The following is a 22,708-nucleotide window of genomic DNA, read 5'->3' on the forward strand; positions in this document are numbered from 1 at the left end:
TCGACGCTGCAGCTCTGACATTATTTGCGTCACGACTCTGCTTACCGCATTCCACGTACCCTCACCGCGACACATTCGCTCGTAGGGCAGGCATTCCTCTACGTACTGCCGCAAACCTTGGGCAATCGAATACCACGTGTTCTGGAGTCTCCTCTATGTTGATACATGCCCGGCAGAATGGCGATGGCGTGTGGCCACACCGATGCAGATAGTGACGGAAACAGCCATGTCTGGACAGGTACTGTGTGAGGTAAAAGTTCACCTCTCCATGCTCCCTATTTACCCACGTCGGTGCACCCGGTGGGTCCATTTTCCATTATCCGCATTGTTCCACTAGCCACATCTGCTGCCACTTCACCATAGAGTCCAGTCTCACCGTCTTCCTCACATTTCTGGTATCTCTCCGCATCGCGTTTTAAATTTACATGGAGATTGGTATGGGAATTGGGAATACGTACATTTTTACATTTTTGCTATTAGCGGCTTCAATTTATGGTCAATCACGTGACTCAATACGTGAGCATATACTATGAAAGATGCCGAAACACTTTGCCGAAGAAGGTACGTAGCTGGAAGGTCCACAAAAAATGTTATTACGCTTAGAAAACTGTTTGTTCAAACCATATGACGAATTTTGCGCCAACCCTTGTATGGGGCTGGCAACACCATCTCAGAATCGAATGAAAGATATGGTATTTCTAAGCCACTCTGCATACTTAGTTTTTCAAAAATTGTCAAGAGTAACATTTGATGAGGGCCTAATTTTTTTTCATGGATTTTTTATAAATCGATGTAACTCTAAAATGACAAGACCTACAAAAAAGTGTTGTATGGCGGACTGTCGTGAAATTCCCAGAAGTTTTTGGAAAAATATCCAACAATGAAATACCGATTTCTACACTGAAAAAAATGAGTTTAAAAAATTAAAATCGATATTACAAAAAAACCTCATCTCAGAAATCGATGAAATTTTTTCTGCAGGTAGGTATTTCAATTATCTAACTTTTCTGGGAATAATGTTCCTGTGACATATTTAAGGAAAAAAAGTTTTTCTAACAAAAACTTTTTTCATGTCCATATTGAGTGAAAATTTATCAGCGTGTTTTATGCCTACAGCGCCAATTATAGGTTCAGCAGCCTATCATCAACCAACGACACATTTTGGACGTATAAAAATTTGTTTGGGAAGCAATTTAGCATAATCTAACATAATTGTGGACCAACATTTGAAAAGGGTTTATGTTTTATTTGACTTTTTGTATCGAAGTAACTTAAAAACAATTACAAAAAAATAATTACTTTGAAAACGGGCAATGTTGCCGAAACGAAACTGAAGTGATATTTAATTGTAATAGTGGAAAAGATGTTGTTTTTCAGCAAAGGCTAACCACTGAGCGGTGTAATTTAGAAACCGTTATAAAGCCTGTAGATGATTTTGTATCGTATTGTATTGAAAAAATTGATAAACTTAAAACTTATGACATTATTTGCAAACAGCAATACACTTGTACTGTTAGATTTCTCTGAAAATTATTCATTCAATATCCAAAATGCTGCTCAAGGTTGGAATAATTCCCAGGCAACAATACATCCGTTCGAAGTTTATCTTAAAAGAAACGGTTAATTAGAAAACGTTAGCTTTATTAATAAGAAGTAATGACCCATCACACAAAAGCTGTTCACTTATTCGTTTCAAATTAATTGACTTTTTGAAACAGTCGATCGATTTTACAAAAATTACTTTTGTGTCTGGGTGAGCTGTGGCACATTATAAAAATAAAAGGAACTTTGCAAGTCTGTGTTATTTAAATTAAAAACATGGCTTAGAAACAGAATGGCACTTTTTTACAACATCGCACGGAAAAGGCCCTTGCGAAGCAATTGGTGGCACTCTCAAACGAATGACAAAACGCGCAACTCTTGCCAAAGATTATGGAAATACTATCAAGACTCCTCGGGAGTTGTACGAATGGGCGAATGGGCACGTTTTCAATCAAACAAAAAAATAACTATATTACATTTCTGTTATATCACGAATGAGCAATACCGCCATCGGGGGTGGCAATGGGTCTGGGGGTGAGAATGGGTGATCGCTCTCACCGCGAGCATGGCGGGCGTAGAGCAAAATCGTTCAAAAAGGTCTCTTATATTTTTGTCTTCTTGTCCTCAGATACATCCATTCTACAAGCATTCTAAGTAGTTGAAACAGTGACTCATTCTCACCCCCATTTGACCCATTGTCACCCCCGACGACGGTACTCAACAAGAGTTTGATGAACTTTTCAAAAAAGCAAAAACTATAATTGGCACACAAAAGCTTCATTCTTTTATACCAATCGCTCATAATAAAATCCTGGCTAAAAATATTCCAACTCAGATGAAGACCCAAAAGTCTTTGAATTGTTCGACTAAGTTTACAAATTAATGAGTATTCAAGTAGAAATAAGAATTAAATGTAGTAACAAATAAAATTGAAGAAAAAATTAAAAAATGCGGAAAATTTATTATTCTTTAAATGTGCGTTTACCGGAAATCCCCCTAATGAAATTACCTACCGAGCTTCATCGTTTGGAATCAAAATGTTTATTTTGTTATGTTAAATGCTCCTTTATGTTTCAGACTTCATAGTTCAGACAAATTTACAATGTGCCATCAAACATCACAATTTTGTAAATCTGGTCATTTGTGTGTAACATTAATATAAGCAATCTAGGAAAATATACGCCCTTTCCAAATGTTGGTCCACATTAATGTTAGATTATGCTAAATTGCTTCCTAAACAAATTTTTATACTTCCAAAATGTGTCGTTGGTTGGTGATAGGCTGCTGAACCTATAATTGGCGCTGTAGGCATAAAACACGCTGATAAATTTTCACTCAATATGGACATGGAAAAAGTTTTTGTTAGAAAAACTTATTTTTCTTAAATATGTCACAGGAACATTATTCCCAGAAAAGTTAGATAATTAAAATACCTATCTGCAGAAAAAATTTCATCGATTTCTGAGATGATGTTTTTTTGTAATATCGATTTTAATTTTTAAAACTTTTTTTTTCAGTGTAGAAATCGGTATTTTATTTTTTGGATATTTTTCCAAAATACTTCTGGGAATTTCACGACAGTCCGCCATACAACTCTTTTTTGTAGGTCTTGTCATTTTAGAGTTACATCGATTTATAAAAAATCCATGAAAAAAAATTAGGTCCTCATCAAATGTTATTCTTGACAATTTTTGAAAAACTAAGTATGCAGAGTGGCTTAGAAATACCATATCTTTATGCTCACCAAGTTTCATTCGATTCTGAGATGGTGCTGCCAACCGCTGGTCGAGTTGGCGCGAAATTCGTCATATGCAAGAAATCAATGTTTCTGCCAGCACTACCGGACAACCTATGGTAGTCAGAGAGCAAACCCCATCTTCCTTCTTTTCGCCATTTTTACTTTGTGAAATAATTTCAAAATAACACTCAGTTAAATTATTGGTCCACGTAGTTCGGCAGTGCTGGCAGAATAAACTATTTTTCGCATATGGTTTGAACAACCAATCTTCGTAGCGTTATAACTTTTTTCGTGGACGTTCCAGCAACGTACCTTCTTCAGCAAAGTTTTTCGGCATCCTTTGGGTTATACTTTAACGTAATATGCCACTGCAAAATGCAAAAATATACGTTTTCCCATACTAATTTCCTTCAAACACTATTACTAATTTCCTTAAAACGCGATGCGGAAAGCGAGGAAGCAACCAATCGGGCCCAAATTCTGTACAGTTGTATAAGATCCAGAATGGTTTCGAAAAACCATTGATTTGAAAAATTGACCATGACTTCTTCTTCTTTTTCTTATTGGCATTACATCCTCACACTGGGACAGAGCCGCCTCGCAGCTTAGTGTTCATTGAGCACTTCCACAGTTATTAACTGCGAGGTTTCTAAGGCAGGTTACCATTTTTGCATTTGTATATCATGAGGCTAGCACAATGATACTTTTATGCCCAGGGAAGTCGAGACAATTTCCAATAAGAAAATTGACAAGACCGGTAACGGGAATCGAACCCAGCCACCCACAGCATGGTCTTGCTTTGTAGCCGCGCGAGTGACTGAGGCTGCAACTAGCAGCACCATAATCTCCCCAGCAGTGATGGGTGCATGGGTGATGGAAGTCGCTCGGTGAGCAACTCGATGATATCATCGAATTCGCGAGCGCACGGCAGAACATCAGTGAGGAACTGAAACAGAACCTTCGGATGCTCCGCCAGGCTGTTTGAGTCTCAAGACAAGAACAGGATTCGTTTATCAGGCGGGTGGTGGGAAGAGAGTAGGCCGACAAATGTGCACAAACCGATGCCTTCTCCTTCCTTGGAGGAGCGACTATGATCCAAGAGGCGATTTATTTCGCCCTGACGGCCAATGAAGAAAAGACTGCGCCTAACCCGAAACGGCTCAGACAACAATCCGGCGAATCCGCTCAGAGCAAAGCCGAACGACGTGCGACCATACAAGCCAAACGTCGTCTGGACGGATCAGATTTTTTTTTCAAGGCATCAACCAGACGCAAGTCGCCGGGCCGCAAGAGGGAGCCAGCCGGCCTGTGTCATCGGCACAAATCCCTGGCTGGTCAGTAGGGCAAACGGAAGTCAAACGCATCTTTACCTAAGGAAAGAGGCGAGGCCTTGTTGGTGAAAACTGATAAGAAAAAGTACGCCAAAGTCCTTAAATCGATACGAGCGGCCGAAAAGCTTTCGGCGCTGGGTCAGACGCTTCAAGACCGGTGAAATAATCTTGCTTCTGAAACGCGGAGTGCAAGCTAGTAGGACAGACTACAGGAAGCTGGCCCAAGAGGTCTTGGGTGATGGCGCCGAGGTGAGGTCGTTGGCGGCGGAAGTGACCCTCCAGTTCAAGCAACTGGAAGAGGTCACGAACGCGGATGACGTCGTCTTTGCCGTCAGAGAGCCATGTAGTACAGAGGTCGAGAAGGCCTCTGTACGCCTAAGAGGCGGTCCCTTTGGCACGCAGGTAGCCTACACTGCCAAAACTATCTTTATAAGATATATGTGTCGCCGTTATAAATTTTTGCAATAGCTCCACCCTAATATAATCAATATAGAACAGCACATAAATTAAATAATTGCTGATTCGAGACCGCACATAAAGTTTATTTGGATATATATTTTATTAGTAGTTCGCGTGGATTATGGTTATGTGTGCGCTGATATACATCATAAGTTAAATCTATGGATTTTTGCCAATAAATATGTGTGGATTTTTAGTAGTGTACCTTAGGTTACCGGTTGCGGAAGCCAAAAAGGTAATGGAGCGAGATCGGCTGGTCAGTATTTCCCGTAAAGCAAACTCCAGCCGCCTTCAGTTGACAGGTGCTATCGGTGCTAAGAGTTGGGACACAAGTCCTAAAATTGTAAGGGCCCAGACCATTACAACCAATGTCGTCGTTGTGGTGAGGAAGGGCACAAGGCGCAGGAATGCGATAAGGCACCAAAGTGCCTCATCTGCGCCAGCAAAAAGCAAGCTTGTAACCGCGTTACGGTGGATCTTCGTGTCCCATCGGAGAGTCAAACAAGAAGAAGCCGTGCAAGTAACACAGTTTAATCTTAACTGTTGTGGCAGTCGGTATCGGAGTCGAGGATCCATGTCTGACCCGGACAACGTCCCTGTCGATAACGATAATTGGGTGGCGGACGGGTCTAGAATGGCGACTATTTGCACGACGGGACGGTGAGGTGATGGTGTCGTGATAGCCAAGATCAATGGTGTTCTATTGTAGCTGCTATGCCCCATCAATGTGGTCATTAGAACAGTAACAGAACTGTTCAACCATATGATCGATAGGCTATCGTCTGACCTAGTGGGTCGTAAGCCGGTCGTCATAGCAGGAGGCTTCAACGATCGGGCAGTGGAGTGGGACAGCCACTGGACCAATCGGAACGGTCAAGTGTTACTAGAGGCGCTAGTGAAGCTTGTAAGCCTCTCGGCTGCTCAGAAGGAGTTGTGGGTGGGAAATTGTTGAACACTGGGTTATAGCACCGATTTACACACTACCTTGCAAAGAAATATAAACCAATCGGTTATCTTGACCAAAGTGGACCCAAATGGAGGTAAAGGTGCCTTCTTATCGTGGACTACCAAGACCAAGGCTTGTATACCCCTTTCAGGTACGGAAACGGAACAACGCAATGTAGCTAGGCTATCGAACTGTGGTTGTTGCGGAATCAATTAATCAGTGCCTTCTGAAGGCCGAAATGTAGTATCATCCCATAGGAACACTGCATAAACAAATTTAAGATCAAAAATACAAATTATATAAAGTTGCAGGATCTTAGCCAAACCACTTATGTTGTCAAACTTTTGTAAAACCAAAAATTGCGAAAATAAATTAATTAAACGGCAATTAAAAAAAACGGCATATTTTCAAGTAAAAACGGGAATGTTCCTGTGTGGCAGTGAAAATGCACTTGCCCTTTATTACATAAAGCAAATATTCAATTGCAACAAAACCATCGAAGTAGGCCTAATGCGATCACAACTGACAGCCACATCATTAGCAATCAAAGCAATCTGGAAATGTGTCACGAGTCACATTGTAGTGAACCTTTAATAGGGTTAGGCGTTTCAAGAGGCTCTCGCTTGCCAACAGATAACACAAACTGCACAGTTCCCTTCTACGGGTTTCTCTAGAGCACTTCGCGGGTTCTATTAGCGGACACTTTGGTCGAAAACATTCTCATGGACCATACAATCCCATTTTATAGGAATCTATCAGCTGTCGAACGACATAAATGGAGAAATTTTTATATTCCTCTTATATGATCAGTAATTTCTTATTCTTCATCTATGACTCTACATTCCTACTGCTATTACTGCTATTCTATTAATATTTCCTCAGTTGATAATTGAAAGCTTTTCTATGACCGCCATTGCACGAGTATGTGCATATGATGGCAAGTACAATGGATACACTATGCTCAGGGTATCGAGAAAGTTTCTAACCCGAAATCATTCTAGACCGCGCCGAGAATCAAACTCGCCATCTTCGGATTGGAATTCTTACTAACTGGAGGCTAACTGGAGACCCCAACAAGGCCCCCGAGTATTTGCTGCAAATTCTGTAAGGTTTTACATTCCTGGATCAATATTACCCTCACATTTTATTCGAGAGTACCATTACAGACCCATCCTGTCAACGACTCTGATGGGCCATTGAAAAGGGCACCACTCATTATCGCTCAACCCAATATGCATGAGAAAGGAGGTAACAAATGTAAAGATTTAGCAAGGGGCAACTAACTCTAAACTTTCGACAGTATCCAAAAATACTAACAAATACTAGCGAAAAACTACGTCGTATCTACGGTAAATTGATCGAAGAGCCCTGGTTGGGAAAGCATGAAACACAACGCCACCAAGTCGATACAGTCCACCCAGTTTTATGATTATGACACATGATTTCAGTCTCATTTAAATATAAAAAAAATCACTTCACAACTATTTCTATTACTATTACTTTTTGGGCAACCTTTGAGGACCACGTTTTGGTTTGATGGTATTAGAAACATAAAATGCGGTTTGAATTTTTTTCTAGAATCTGTGGAAGGTATAAATTAGGTGTTTCCTATATGGGGGAGCACTGTGTTTCATCAACTAACTTGACAAACGCCATAGCAACCGTTTCATTGTTTGACGAAAATCGTGGATACTAGAAATATCACGAAATACTATTGCGAGACAATGAGTAATATTACTGCAAAGTTTAGAGTTACCTACTTGCCCCTTGAGATTTAGTTTTAGCCAATCAGCAATGCAACGATCGTTGGAACATGTGTTCGGGCAAGGCCCATGTATTAACATTTATATTATAATTTATATAATAACATAATTAACATTTATATAGCAGTTATGTGACAAACTGTAAATATGTTTGTGGAATAAATGTATGAAATATGAAGCGGTAATGTAGCAAATATGGTTTTTTTGCAGCTCCAACGTCTTGGAAAGAACCCACAATTATCTTCTGGCCAAGAATTGTGATATAATTTGCACTGTCTTCCCACCCATACTTTAGGTTGGAGACCACATAAATCAACCCAATTGATGTTGATCGTTGGGGCTTGGACGAAGGAAGCACGCTAATACATTTTATTGGTAACTTTGTCTTAATATCCAAAGAAGGTTAAATGAGCAAATGGTACAAATGGAGCAAATATAAAAGCAAAGTATTCAGTGTTCCCAATTCATTGCATGAATGAATCACAATATTTTTCACATCAGAGCTTCCACACCGTTCACCGTAAATCACCGTCCGAACTGTAATTGAAAAACTGCGTATCTCCACATCTCCGAGTACATAGAGATGTAATCAGCAAGTGAACAACATTGCTTAGTAAGTGCTGTTCGTTATAAAATGTCTTTTTAACGATTACACAGACAAATTGTGGTCATTTGGAATAGAAGTCGATACAGGTTAAACATAGCGAGTTGCGCAGGAATGAATTTGAAAATTAAAATTGTTTTCCTAACAGTGCTATCTATAGCAAGTGCAGCAACTGTAAGTACGAACTCTCCAGTAAACGTAATCTCAGTATAAAAAGTTTCAATTAAAGTACGATGTTTTCCCGATTCCCAGGAAAGATGTTGCTCACCACGATGGGTTGAAGAAAATCGTAAACGGCCAAACGGCTGAAGCTGGCCAGTTCCCATGGCAAGTTTCGATCCGCGCAACTCTGGGTCGTTCGATAACCGTTTGTGGAGGATCATTGATTGCACCGCAATGGATTCTAACGGCAGCTCATTGCGCTAAGGATTACACAGCGTTCCAGATAGGCTTAGGATCTACGCTTCTGAATGTCCCGCGGCTGACTATGTCGACCGTGACCAAAATAATTCACCCAGATTTCGACCCGATCAGATTGAACAACGATGTCGCCCTCATTAAGCTTCCATCGCCAGTTCCATATAGCGATGAAATCTCGCCAATTCAGCTTCCACCTCTGCGCTATGCAGCGAAAAATTACCAGAATATTGTCGGCATAGTATCCGGATTTGGGCGTACATCTGATGGTATATTTACACATAGCTCCGTATATGATTCGAATTACTGTGAATTAGTTTCTTACAGCAAGCCAATCAATTTCGAGTAACTTGAAGTACGAGAACATGCGTCTGATATCGAACTCGGAGTGTTCCACCGTGTATGGGACATCAGTCATCAAAGATTCGACCCTGTGCGCCATTGGGTGGGACCAGATCAACCAGAATGTGTGCCAAGGTGATTCGGGTGGCCCACTAGTTATCAACGACAATGGAGCCTTTTTACAAATCGGTATCGTCTCCTTTGTGTCAAACCGGGGTTGCAGCACTGGTGATCCGTCCGGGTACATTCGGACCACTTCCTATCTACATTGGATAAGTCAGCATACAGGGTTGAGCGTGCAGTAATGAGTATGTTCCAATGCGCATCAGTAATAGCATGCCCATAACTTACGTTTAGTTATTATACATCTTGGAATAAATTGTATTGTTATAAACTTCTACAGGCCGGTTTGCATTTTGCTGTAAAGTGTTGTATTGAAGATGATCATGCATGTATATAATGACAAGGATTATGTACATATATTATACGAATAGAATTTTTAGATACAATTGAATCATTTGTTTGAGAAACTGCATAAGTCCATTTTACACTATTTCGAGAAAACAACTAAAAACTGTTTTTGAACAAATTTGCACCGAATCTTTCGATTTCTTCGATACAGATCAATAGTTTTTGGCAAAACTCAAGACCCTGGGGCACTTTCAGTGCAAAAAATATAAGCAGTACTCCACAATTGCTCTTCAAAGTACGTGGACATATGTAGTTTCTCAAACAAACGAAATTTTTTTCATACATTCCTGAACAAAATTTTTTTTTTCGTATTTTTTGCCAGAAAACGTATTTTTGGACGAGGATTCAGAATATATAAAAATCTCATTTTGGCCAAAAATGTTACATATGCAGTTTCTCAAACAAACGGTTCAATTATGTACCCTAGCAGCACAACTCAAACCGATTTTGTTGCAGTAACTCATATATGACTGAATTTGGTTGTATATGAGCAATAGGAACACGTTTACAACATGTGTGCTACCTGGGTATTACAACAGGAAAAACATATTTGGTAATTTATTATGTTGTAAGCAAATATTTTCAGTTTCTGTTATGCTCTTCTAGACGGGGGGCCCTTGGAAGAAAAAGTAGTTTCGCAATATCTCCGATACGCCACACAGTAGCGGGCCCTCATACAAATCTCGGACAAAACCTGAGATTGCATTCAAATTTTCACCAAAGAGTAATTTTAAAACGTTGAATTTTTTTTGGTTAAAATGGTTATCTTCCATCTTTTATGTTATTCGAGGGCTATATGGGCTTCACGAAAATCACGAAAAACAAATTTGAGGTTTTGTTCGGGTTTCTGCCACTGTGCGCCATGACCAATCGGCCACAGCCATCACCAACTTTTAAATGCGAGGTATAGGACTGAATTCCTTATTGAAATCCATCCTGTATGAGTTTTGGGCGTTGATGATCGACGATAAACTAAATTTTACGATCCACTTCGATTCCAAAGGGCATCACTAGCGATAAAATCATTATCACGAAAGATGTCTAAGGGATCGACGGCTTATAACGGGAGTAGCGTTATCCGATACGGCATGGTCCAAGGCACTTGAGGTTGGGTACAATGTCAACAAATTGATCAGAGTACACTAGCTGATGTGTCCACGAGTCGCAAGCGCATACCGCACCATATCGTATGCTGGGATGATGCCGAAAGACATACATAGATTTGGAGTGCTTTAACGAATGGGAGTGCCAAATAAGAGAGCAGCACCTTGCTCAAACGGCACAGAGCATGGGATACCGTTGGTCATCATTCCAGTTCGAGACAGCAACACGTACAGACGTGTTTTTTGCTCGCGCATTTTTTCGAAGTGTTTTTTCTCGTTCTTTCGCTGTTTACGTTTTCGCCTGTCGCGTTGGCGTTATTTTCTCCCGGACCCGTCATGGGAGACTTGGTGGCCGATTCGGTCGCTGGAAAAGTGCCTAAGCGCACTGCTCTTGGAGGCGCGGGTAACCCCTCCAAGCAGCTTTTGCAGAGCAACGTGTTGTCGCCGTTGCCGCTTGATGACGCCGGCAATCCGGAAGAGGAAGAAGCAGCAATCGCAGCTGCCGCAGGTGCAACCGGAGCGGAAGGAGAAGTGCCCGCCCGTGTTTGTGAAGGGCGATCCGCCGGATTTACGCCCAAAAATTCGCCAGCTGATCGCTAAGGGGCTGAAATGTACTTTTCGGCTCTGCAGCGAGGGCGTGAAAGTGATGCCGGCAAACAGGGACCATCATCAATCCGTCGTGGAGTTCCTTGAGGTCCACAAGTATGAGTACTACACTCATGACCACCCCGGCACGAAGCCGCTCAAGGCTTTGCTGCGAGGACTTCACGACATGAAGGAGGAAGAGCTCCAAGCAGAGCTTGAAAGTTGCGGACTGAAGCCAGTAGCCGTCCACAAGATCGCTCGTCACGACAAGGCGAGGAAATATCGCGACCAGCTTTACCTGATCCATCTGGAGCACGGTTCCACTACCTGGAAGGACCTGAAGCTGGTTGGCGTTATAAATTACACCGTCGTTGACTGGGAGCGGTATCGGCCAGTGCACCGCGATGTCACGCAATGCACCAACTGCTTCAATTTCGGGCACGGCACCAGGAACTGCCGCATGAAGCCGCGCTGCAACAAGTGTGGCGAACCCCATCCGACGGACGAGTGCGACAAAATGGAGGTGGCCGATCCCAAGTGCGCCAACTGTGGCGACAAACATCAGGGCCACCACAAAGGGCTGCCCAAAGCGAGCCGAGTTCCTGGAAATCCGGAAGAAGGCTTCCACCAGGACCATTCCGAAGAAGAACCGTGTTCCTGTAATCAACGAGGTGAACTTTCCAGCTATCCCGGCTCCCCGTCGTGTGATTCCAATACTCCCACCGCTACAGCCGCACAAGCGACTGGCAGCGGCAGCTGCATCGGTCCAAGCTCCAGCATCGTCGGCACCATCCACCAGCGAATGGCCCCGCTTCCTCCTCCTGGGTTCCGTCGGCAGTCGGAGAACGAAGCCGTCCACCGGAAGAATCTGCCCCGCTGTACACTCCGGAGCAACTGATGCCGATCTTCGCGCAGCTCGCCACTCGACTGCGCGGCTGCAAAACCGATTCGACCAGGTCTTCACACTTGGCATGTTCATCATTGAAAATGGCTGCTAGGGTGGGCCTGGTCAGCTGGAACGCTTGCTCGCTAAAGAGCAAAACAATCGAGCTGAAGGATTTCCTTGAGGAGAAGGAAATAGACGTGGCGTTCATCACCGAAACGCACCTAAAACCGGAGGTGAACATCAACATCCCGGACTTCCGCATCGTGCGACTCGACCGGCCGACCAGGGGAGGTGGTGTGGCCATCGCTCTTCGCTACAACATCAACTGTCGTCTGCTTCCAAGCTTCCAGCTCAGTGTCATCGAGGCCATCGGTGTCGAAATCACCACTTCGGTGGGCACAATCGCGCTCATCGCGGCGTACTGTCCAACGCAAGCCAAAGCCGGCGATGGATCATCGGCTGCCCTTCGGAGAGACATCGTCAAGCTGACGCGGAGGCAAGGCCAGTATATCATTGCCGGCGACTTGAATGCCAAACATCAAGCCTGGGGCAACAGTTGCGGCAATCGAAACGGCACCATCTGGAGCAACGACATGGAGGAAGGCCACTACACGATCCTGAGCCCGGATTCCCCCACTCGGCTGAGTCGGTCCGGTGCCCACGCAACGCTCGACCTCTACGTAACAAACCTGAGTGACCACGTCTCGCAGCCGGTTGTATACCAGGAGCTCAGTTCGGATCGGTAGTGGCGGAACTGGGCTCCTCGGTCAATCGGCACCAGCAGTTACGGCGGAACTACCACCGAGTGAACTGGCAGCGTTTCCAGCAGTGCGTCGATAACACCGTCGACTACGAGGTGCGTCCGGAGACGCCGGAAAGTATCGACCGCCAGCTGTGCGCTATCGAGGAGGCGATAACGGCGGCCCGAGAGCAACACGTACCGACGGCTCGGCAGGTAAGCAACTCCTTAAACATCGATACACTCACCAAAGATTTGATTCGATTGCGGAATGTCACTCGCAGGCAGTTTCAGCGTACTGGACTGCCTGAGCTTAAGGCACGCTGCAATCGAATCACAAAATTATCAAGGCCAGAATGGTGGACCTCAGAAATAACGACTTCTCGAATAAGATCCGCACTCTCCCAGATTATGCTAAGCCGTTCTGGAAAAGGACCAAAATTCTAAAATCCAAGCCTGGGCCCATTCCACTTTTTTCCCATTAGACAATAATGGCTCTAAGAATCGCTTGATACCTCCTGCAGAAAAGGTCGCCGAAATAGGTCGTCACTTCATCAGCTCGCACAATCTTGGACAGAACATCGCTAGTCCAAACGAAGCAGCCGTTAATGAGCATTCTAACAACATCCATTTGATTCCCAACGACTTCTCGGAGGAGTTGGAGATCCCAGCTGACGAATTGACGGCCTATATCAAATCGTCGAAGAACATGAAGGCCCCAGGCTTCGACAGCATCCTGAATCTCGAGCTCAAACACATGAGTGCTCCGTTCTTTGAGCACCTCTCGCTGATCTTTAATCAGTGTCTCCGGCTTAGCTACTTCCCATCGTCCTGGAAGTCAGCGAAAGTCATCCCCATCCGGAAGCCTGGGAAGGATCCTTCCTCCCCCAAAAGTTATCGACCCATCAGCCTTCTGTCAGGGTTATCCAAGCTATTCGAAAAAGCTATTCATCATCGGTTACTTGAGTCTGCCGAAAATCTCAACATCTTGCTCGAGGAACAGTTTGGTTTCCGACGCGGTCGGTCAACTGTACACCAACTGACCTGAGTTACCAACGTCCTCAGACGGAACAAGTTTGTCTCGAAAACATCCGCCATGGCCTTACTCGATGTCGAGAAGGCATTTGACAATGTATGGCATGATGGCCTGGTGTACAAACTACAACGCTACAATCTTCCCAGCTACCTGGTGAAAATAATCAACAATTACCTGTCGGCAAGGACATTCCGGGTCTCAATCAGCGGAGCGAGTTCCAATGCGCACAACATCGTCGCAGGCGTTCCCCAGGGCAGTATCCTCGGGCCCCTGCTTTTCAATCTGTTCACCTCCGACATGCCAGAACCTCCAGAAGGCGGCATTCTGTCTCTGTTCGCAGATGACACATCCATCGTCTACAACGGTAGAGTGATCAGAGCGCTAGTGGCAAAACTCCAACGAGGCCTGGATGCCCTGACAGAGTACCTCACCAGCTGGAAGATCTGTATCAACGCGGCGAAGACCCAGGTCATCATTTTCCCCCACTCCAAATCCCTTAAGCTTGTTCCGCCTGGGGACTGTAAAATCATCCTCAATGGCACGACTGTGGAATGGGCCAATGAGGCCGGCTACCTTGGCTTGACCCTCGACAGCAAGCTTATTTTCAGGCAACAGGTTGACAAAACGGTGACAAAGTGTAACGTCTTGTTGAAACTACTATACCCTTTGATCAACCGCCGGTCGTCATTGTCCCTGAAAAATAAGCTTGCTGTCTACAAGCAAATCATCCTCCCTGTGATCGAATATGGCATGCCGGTCTGGGAGAGCTGCGCTAAAACCCACCACCTCAAACTTCAACGGGTCCAAAACAAATTCCTGAGGATGATCCTCAACACCCTCCCAGGACAAGAACATCCGAGGTCCACCGTCTGGCCGGAATAAAAACCTTACATGAACGCTTTGGTGAGTGTAAAGAAAAGTTTAGGGTCCGTTGCTTGCACTCGGACCAACAAGCGCTTAGGGCGCTAGTTCCAATCTAGGTTATCAAATTTTTATTGTAAATATTAGTGTACATAGTAGTTAGGTTATCAAATTTTTAAAAACACTAGCCCCTCTTGAAGGCCGTCATGATACATTATATTTTAAAAATTAAGTCAAACATTATAATCATAATAATAACAATAATTGGAATTGAAGTTGGAGGGCCAACCGGCCGATCACTGTACATGTTAAAATTAATTGTAGAACAAAAAATGTTTTAAACAAAGAAGAATTTTACTACTTTTACTACTACTGGATACCGTTGGACCCACAGGCTTATTCCGGATGTATCGTGTTGAGTCAATAGAAAGCATGGTTGTGGTTGCCGGGAAGCTCTTCTCCTACGTGAGTTACAAGAGACTAAATGGTGACTTTCTGCTGCAAAAAAGTGACCAAATAGTGACTTTGGATTTCATTTGCAGTGACAAAAATTGACTTTTATACAGGGTTTGAATCCAATGGAGAATGAGCAAATCTCTCACTTATCATGTCTGTATACACTCTCGATAGGTAGCATACCGTGAGAGACGTTTTTCGGTAGCTGTTACGATAATGAACTGATTCGGGGGGCTACAACCCATCATAAATTTCTTTTAATAAGCCCCAATTGTGGAGGGCACCGGTTCTGGTGATGCATTTCAACATGTTTTACACAGCTGTGCGAAAAAAATATGGTACCCTACACGCTTAAAGTAAATTACACATCGCATGAATAATTTTCACACATGACGACGATGACACGAGAGAATAGCAATCTGTGTGAAAATTATGTGTAAGACATGCACAGTCGCTGTGTAATGTCTTTTATTATTTTAATATGTGTAAGAATTATGGAAACTCATATGTGAATATGTACGTTATGTGGAAGATATTGATTTGAAAAATGTATTGGAGGTAACCACTTTCCCTTCGATGGGACTCGAACCCATGACCCTACAGTACGCTAGACTGGTGCTTTAACCAACTAAGCTACGAAGGACCTCCGTCGGCCTTCGCAACCTAGCGGCTACTGAACGAGCTCGAGATTCCCAAATTGGACGCATAAGTCAAATCACTCGCAATCCATTTCTCAAGCCAATACTTCCACATGTGTATTGTACACGTCCACATTAGAGGAGCGTGAGTATTTAGAATGTCTGGCGGCTATACACATTCTTCATCAGCAACGGTACTGATCAAGTGAGGTTGTGTAAGCATTTGCCAGTCGGTCGTCAAGCTCAGACCCGACCGCATTGCGTAGGCAAGAGCACGCAACTCAGGTTCAGTTCAATCAAAGTTAATTGCCTATTTCCGGGGATTAAACCACCCGACTTGGACGTTAATTTACAATGTTATGGAAACTCATATGTGAATATGTACGTTATGTGGAAGATATTGATTTGAAAAATGTATTGGAGGTAACCACTTTCCCTTCGATGGGACTCGAACCCATGACCCTACAGTACGCTAGACTGGTGCTTTAACCAACTAAGCTACGAAGGACCTCCGTCGGCCTTCGCAACCTAGCGGCTACTGAACGAGCTCGAGATTCCCAAATTGGACGCATAAGTCAAATCACTCGCAATCCATTTCTCAAGCCAATACTTCCACATGTGTATTGTACACGTCCACATTAGAGGAGCGTGAGTATTTAGAATGTCTGGCGGCTATACATTCTTCATCAGCAACGGTACTGATCAAGTGAGGTTGTGTAAGCATTTGCCAGTCGGTCGTCAAGCTCAGACCCGACCGCATTGCGTAGGCAAGGCACGCAACTCAGGTTCAGTTCAATCAAAGTTAATTGCCTATTTCCGGAGATTAAACCACCCGACTTGGACGTTAATTTACAATGTTATGGAAACTCATATGTGAATATGTACGTTATGTGGAAGATATTGATTTGAAAAATGTATTGGAGGTAACCACTTTCCCTTCGATGGGACTCGAACCCATGACCCTACAGTACGCTAGACTGGTGCTTTAACCAACTAAGCTACGAAGGACCTCCGTCGGCCTTCGCAACCTAGCAACTACTGAACGAGCTCGAGATTCCCAAATTGGACGCATAAGTCAAATCACTCGCAATCCATTTCTCAAGCCAATACTTCCACATGTGTATACACGTCCACATTAGAGGAGCGTGAGTATTTAGAATGTCTGGCGGCTATACACATTCTTCATCAACAACGGTACTGATCAAGTGAGGTTGTGTAAGCATTTGCCAGTCGGTCGTCAAGCTCAGACCCGACCGCATTGCGTAGGCAAGAGCACGCAACTCAGGTTGCTCAGGTTGATGAAGAATGTGTATAGCATAGAATCTAAATACTCACGCTCCTCAATGTGGACGTGTACAGCCAATTGCGAAAATGCAGTGAGCTAACGTCAAATGGCTAATGCTGAGTGATCCCAATTCTCAAAATTCAAATTCAATATCTTGTATGATATGTAATTTCCATAACGATAATAAATTAACGTCCAAGTCGGGTGGTTTAATCCCCGGAAATAGGCAATTAACTTTGATTGAACTGATGTGTAAGAAACTTTGCTTCGAACTGTCAAGTCCATTTTGACCGCCATGATGGCGGTTGCGTCCGGCATGCACCGCAACGAAAATGACTTTTTCTGGGGATTTCCGTTGTGTTTCGATACGATACAACTAAAATGTGTGACTATAAACATCGCACTTTAGTTTGGTCATATCGAAACAAATGGGGACTCCTCTGAAATAGTATAAAAATGTTGCGATAATTTTCAATTTACATGAAAAAATATAATTGAGGTTAGGTCCGTTTTCCGACCGCTCTCTCACTGTGTGAAATGAACTCATCGGAAATCGTCGGAAGCGTGTAACGAGCCTGGATTAAAAACTGAGTGCAGCCTCTTTATGGTAACCAACATGAAATGAGCGAGAACAAAGCGTTTTATCAAATGGGGGCCGCCTATCCGAATCAGTTTTTTTCCAACTTGTATATATATATTTGTATATATATATATATATATATATATATATATATATATATATATATACTTGTATACAAGTGCGATAGTTTTGTTTTCATGGCTTGTTATGATTGATTCGAAGAGGTTTTTGCCTCTTTTTTATCGTTGTTCGATGTCTTTTGAGAGCGATTTCTGCAAACCTTACTTTCATATGAAGGTCATAAGGCCAATACAAATAGTTTTCCAAAATTATTTCTCCCTCTAATATCTTTTGGCCAAAAATTCCAATTTGAAAGGGGGAATAAGTTCTGCAAAAAATACGAATTGCCAAAACATTATTCAAATAAACCGATGAAGAAAATTGTATGCTTATTTAGCGGAATGTCTTCACTTGTAATGAATTTAATTCCATTACTTTGCATTCTCTACAAGTATACGTATTTCGATCTAAACAGTAATGACGGTACTGAAGTTTTTAGTCTCTCAAGTGAGACACTGATCAATGTTTACAATTATTATTTATTCAGAATAAGGCCGAAGTGGCCTGTGCGGTATATAAGAGTCTTCTCCATTCAGCTCGGTCCATGGCTACACGTCGCCAACCACGCAGTCTACGGAGGGTCCGCTTCCACCTGATCGATCCACCTAGCCCGCTGCGCACCTTGCCTTCTTGTGCCCGTCGGATCGTTGTCGAGAACCATTTTCACCGGGTTATTGTCCGACATCTTGGCTACGTGCCCGGCCCACCGCAGTCGTCCGATTTTCGCGGTGTGAACGATGGATGGTTCTCCCAACAGCTGATGCAACTCGTGGTTCATTCGCCTCCTCCACGTACCGTCCGCAATCTGCACCCCACCATAGATGGTACGCAGCACTTTCCTTTCGAAAACTCCGAGTGCGCGTTGGTCCTCCACGAGCATCGTCCAGGTCTCGTGTCCATAGAGGACTACCGGTCTAATGAGCGTTTTGTAGATAGTCAGTTTGGTACGGCGGCGAACTCTATTCGATCGAAGCGTGTTGCGGAGTCCAAAGTACGTACGATTTCCAGCCACTATGCGTCTCCGAATTTCTCTGCTGGTATCATTTTCGGCAGTCACCAGTGAGCCCAAGTACACAAATTCTTCTACCACCTCGATTTCGTCACCACCGATGCTAACTCGCGGTGGGTGGCTCACATTGTCTTCTCTTGAACCCCTTCCTATCATGTATCCGATCCGCTTGGCTTCCCTCTTCAGTCTCAAAGTTACGTGCCATAATATCTATGTCATCTTCTTCTTCTTCTTCTTGGCATTACATCCCCACACTGGGACAGAGCCGCCTCGCAGCTTAGTGTTCAAAGCACTTCCACAGTTATTAACCGCGAGGTTTCTAAGCCAGGTTACCATTTTTGCATTCGTATATCATGAGGCTAGCACGATGATACTTTTATGCCCAGGGAAGTCGAGACATTTTTCAATCCGAAAATTGCCTAGACCGGCACCGGGAATCGAACCCAGCCACCCTCAGCATGGTCTTGCTTTGTAGCCGCGCGTCTTACCGCACGGCTAAGGAGGGCCCTATGTCATCGGCGAAGCCAAATAGCTGGACGGACTTATTGAAAATTGTACCACTCGTGTTAATCCCTGCTCTTCGTATTACCCCTTCCAAAGCGATGTTGAATAGCAGACACGAAAGACCATCACCTTGCCGTAACCCTCTGCGGGTTTCGAAGGGACTCGAGAATGCCCCTGAAACTCGAACTACGCACATCACCCTATCCATCGTCGCTTTGATCAACCGTGTCAGTTTATCCGTTTTCGTGAATTAGTTGCCATAGCTGGTCCCGATCGATTGTATCATATGCGGCTTTGAAGTCGATGAATAGATGATGTGGGCACGATGCATTCGCGGCATTTCTGCTGTACTTGGCGAATGGCGAACACCTGGTCCGTGGTGGAGCGTTCGCCCATAAAACCCGCCTGGTACTGCCCCACAAACTCCCTTGCAATTGGTGGTAGTCGACGGCATAAAATTTGGGAGAGTACCTTGTAGGCGGCGTTCAGCAATGTGATTGCGCGGTAGTTGCTACAAGCCAGCTTATCGCCTTTTTTGTAGATTGGACAAACGACACCTTCCATCCACTCCTGCGGCAAAACTTCCTCCTCCCAAATCTTGGTAATGACCCAGTGCAGCGCTCTAGCCAGTGCCTCACCACCGTGTTTAAATAGCTCTCCTGGTAGTTTGTCAACGCCAGGGGCTTCGTTGTTCTTCAGCCGGCCAATCTCCTCCTGGATTTCCTGGAGATCCGAGGCCGGTAGAATTATGTCTTGCGCGCAGGTCCTCCTCCCAGGTCCATCACCATACCGCCATCTTCGTCTGCCACATCGCCATTCAGGTGCTCTTCGTAGTGCTGCGGCCACCTTGGACCCCTCACGCTCGTTCGTAAGAAGGTTCCCGTTTATGTCCTTACACATATCAGGCTGTGGCACGTGGCCCTTACGTGAACGGTTCAACTTCTCATAGAACTTACGTGTGTTATTAACGCGGTACAGTTGCTCCGTCTCTTCATGGTCTCGATCTTCCTGCTGGCGCTTTTTCCTCCGGAAAATCGAGTTTTGTCTGTTCCGCGCCTGTTTATATCGTGCCTCGTTCGCCCTCGTGCGGTGTTGCAGCAATCTCGCCCATGCTGCATTCATCTCTTCTACTAACTGCTCACATTCGCCGTCATACCAGTCGTTTCTCTGATCCGGGGGCACCGTGCCAAGTGCAGCGGTTGCGGTGCTACCAATGGCGGATCGAATATCTCTCCAGCCATCTTCAAGAGAAGCTGCGCCTAGCTGCTCTTCCGTTGGGAGTGCCACTTCCAGCTGCTGCGCGTAGTCTTGGGCTAGTCTACCGTCTTGTAGCCGCCCAATGTTAAGCCGCGGCGTCCGACTTCGACGCGTGTTGTACACCGTCGAGAGTTTTGAGCGTAGGCATACTGCAACGAGGTAGTGGTCGGATTCAATATTCGCACTGCGGATGTTCGTGATGTCGGAGAAGAATTTACCGTCGATTAGAACGTGGTCGATTTGGTTTTCCATTTCTTGGTTAGGTGATCTCCATGTGGCCTTGTGGATATTTTTGCGGGGAAAGAATGTTTACAAAGTGATGGAAATAAATGGAATAGGGGAAAAGACGGCTTTGGCAGGTTTTGTTCTATTATTGTCAGGGGCAGGCTTGTAAAATGTCATCTGCATGTCATTTGACTAATTTGTTCATAACTTTCTTCGGAAGCCAAATTTACTTCAAAATTTTAGATGCACGCATAACGCTTGAGTAGTGCTATATTTTTGTCCAAAGGTACATTGCTCTAAACATAACATCTGAGGCTAGAGAGTGAAATCTCTCCAAAATGTCACGTGTCATTTGACATAATGTCATTTGAATGACATTTTGCCTCCCACGCCCCAGATTACATATTTACAGCAATGTCTTGTTAGACAAAGTTGTAGCCACATTTAAGCGCTATAAGTTTGTCATACTTGATAGTTGATAGCTAACTACTGAAAAAAGTTCTGGGAAAATTATGAAAAAGAATGCAAATGACATTTTACAACACTGGTCAGGGGGTTTTTGTCGACCAAATTTTATGAAATTTGGCCACAATATTCTTTGATATGCAAAGAATGTTTAGGCCAAATTTGAAAAATAAAATCTAATGAGTTTGTTTTGTTTTCTTTTTAATATTTATTTTTGCATTTTCCGCCTTTTTCACCACTGGAAAACACAATTGGAGGCAAGTCATACAAATAAGGTGCAATAATGTTTATTATGGGTTCAAACTTATTCGGAAAATCTTCGCTTGTGTGTGAAAATGCAACTTTTCTATGATAGACATTTATTTAAATAATTTTTCGACATTTGTGCTTATTCTGCGTCTCGTATAAGGTGAGTCGACTCGATTGAAGTAAGAATTGTCGATACCTCCCATTTAAATTACACTGTCGTCTCACGTGAGAAAATCGACCGTGTCAAAATCGACCATTCTCGAGTCATTCGAGACGCAGAATAAGTACAATTAATTTGGCTTCAAAAGTTCATAAATCTGAAACCCAAGAATTATTTCGAAACCTGAAGAATTTGTTTAGAATTTCGAATAACCTAAACATGAAGTTTGAGCTACCAATCGGTAAATCAAACTAAAAATAATAAAAATCTAAAAAAAATTCACGATTTTTCTTGATGGAATAGGGTTTCTTACCCCATTCCCGGCCTAACATGCGTACGACTGCATTATTTAACACTTTATTAGGCAGTGGCAACTATATTGCCACCAACAAATTATATTTTTTTTTCTATTTATTAACTAGAGCTCTACTTATTATTTCCCATGTAGTGGCTTTATTTGCTTCCTAGTAACACTCCAGATGAATTTGAGCTATAAAAAAATTGAAATTTCAATTTGAGAACAGTTTTTTTACGAACAGATCGTAAGTTTCGAGTGGAAGATATATTTTTTCCCGTTGGTATTAATTATTTTGAATCTCCTGTGTTAGATTAATCCGTGATTAGCGTGAGAAAAGCTTTGCCTTTCTGTAAATTTGGTTTTTGGATTTTTGACGAAATTGTGTTTTTTTTCCCAAGGGAACAAAAGCGCAATTTTTTTTCACTTATAATGCGTTTTCCGACTAGGACTCTTCACCAAAAAATGTAACGTGCCTTGATTTGACTGGTTTTACGTAAAACCTAATTTTTAAAAATCTTTTATTTATTTTTGTTGTTGCCGCTTGCCGGACAGTGGAAACTATATTGCCATCAATTTTTCAATGTTTCTGAACTGTTTAATGTATAACAAACATACATATGAGTTTAATACCATGTCAAC

The 22,708-nt window shown here is 43.4% G+C and overlaps 1 protein-coding gene across 1 annotated transcript; it reads left to right on the top strand.

The window, feature by feature from the left end:
- The first annotated feature begins 8,458 nt into the window (after positions 1–8,458).
- LOC134224791 (collagenase-like) lies at positions 8,459–9,542 on the top strand. The gene is made up of 3 exons (XM_062704369.1): positions 8,459–8,557; positions 8,613–9,069; positions 9,128–9,542. The coding sequence occupies exons 1-3, from the start codon at positions 8,498–8,500 to the stop codon at positions 9,445–9,447; spliced, it is 837 nt and encodes a 278-aa protein (XP_062560353.1). The 5' UTR covers positions 8,459–8,497; the 3' UTR covers positions 9,448–9,542.
- The last annotated feature ends 13,166 nt before the right edge of the window (positions 9,543–22,708 follow it).

Source organism: Armigeres subalbatus, chromosome 3, assembly GCF_024139115.2.
Source record: "Armigeres subalbatus isolate Guangzhou_Male chromosome 3, GZ_Asu_2, whole genome shotgun sequence".
NCBI lineage: Eukaryota > Metazoa > Arthropoda > Insecta > Diptera > Culicidae > Armigeres > Armigeres subalbatus.

Excerpts from the sequence above, each read along its gene's own strand:
- LOC134224791 (XM_062704369.1), top strand. The coding sequence starts at position 8,498 with ATGAATTTGAAAATTAAAATTGTTTTCCTAACAGTGCTATCTATAGCA. Across the intron at positions 8,558-8,612 it reads CTATAGCAAGTGCAGCAACT|TACGATGTTTTCCCGATTCC; the intron begins GTAAGTACGAAC and ends TTTCAATTAAAG. Across the intron at positions 9,070-9,127 it reads ATTTGGGCGTACATCTGATG|CAAGCCAATCAATTTCGAGT; the intron begins GTATATTTACAC and ends AGTTTCTTACAG.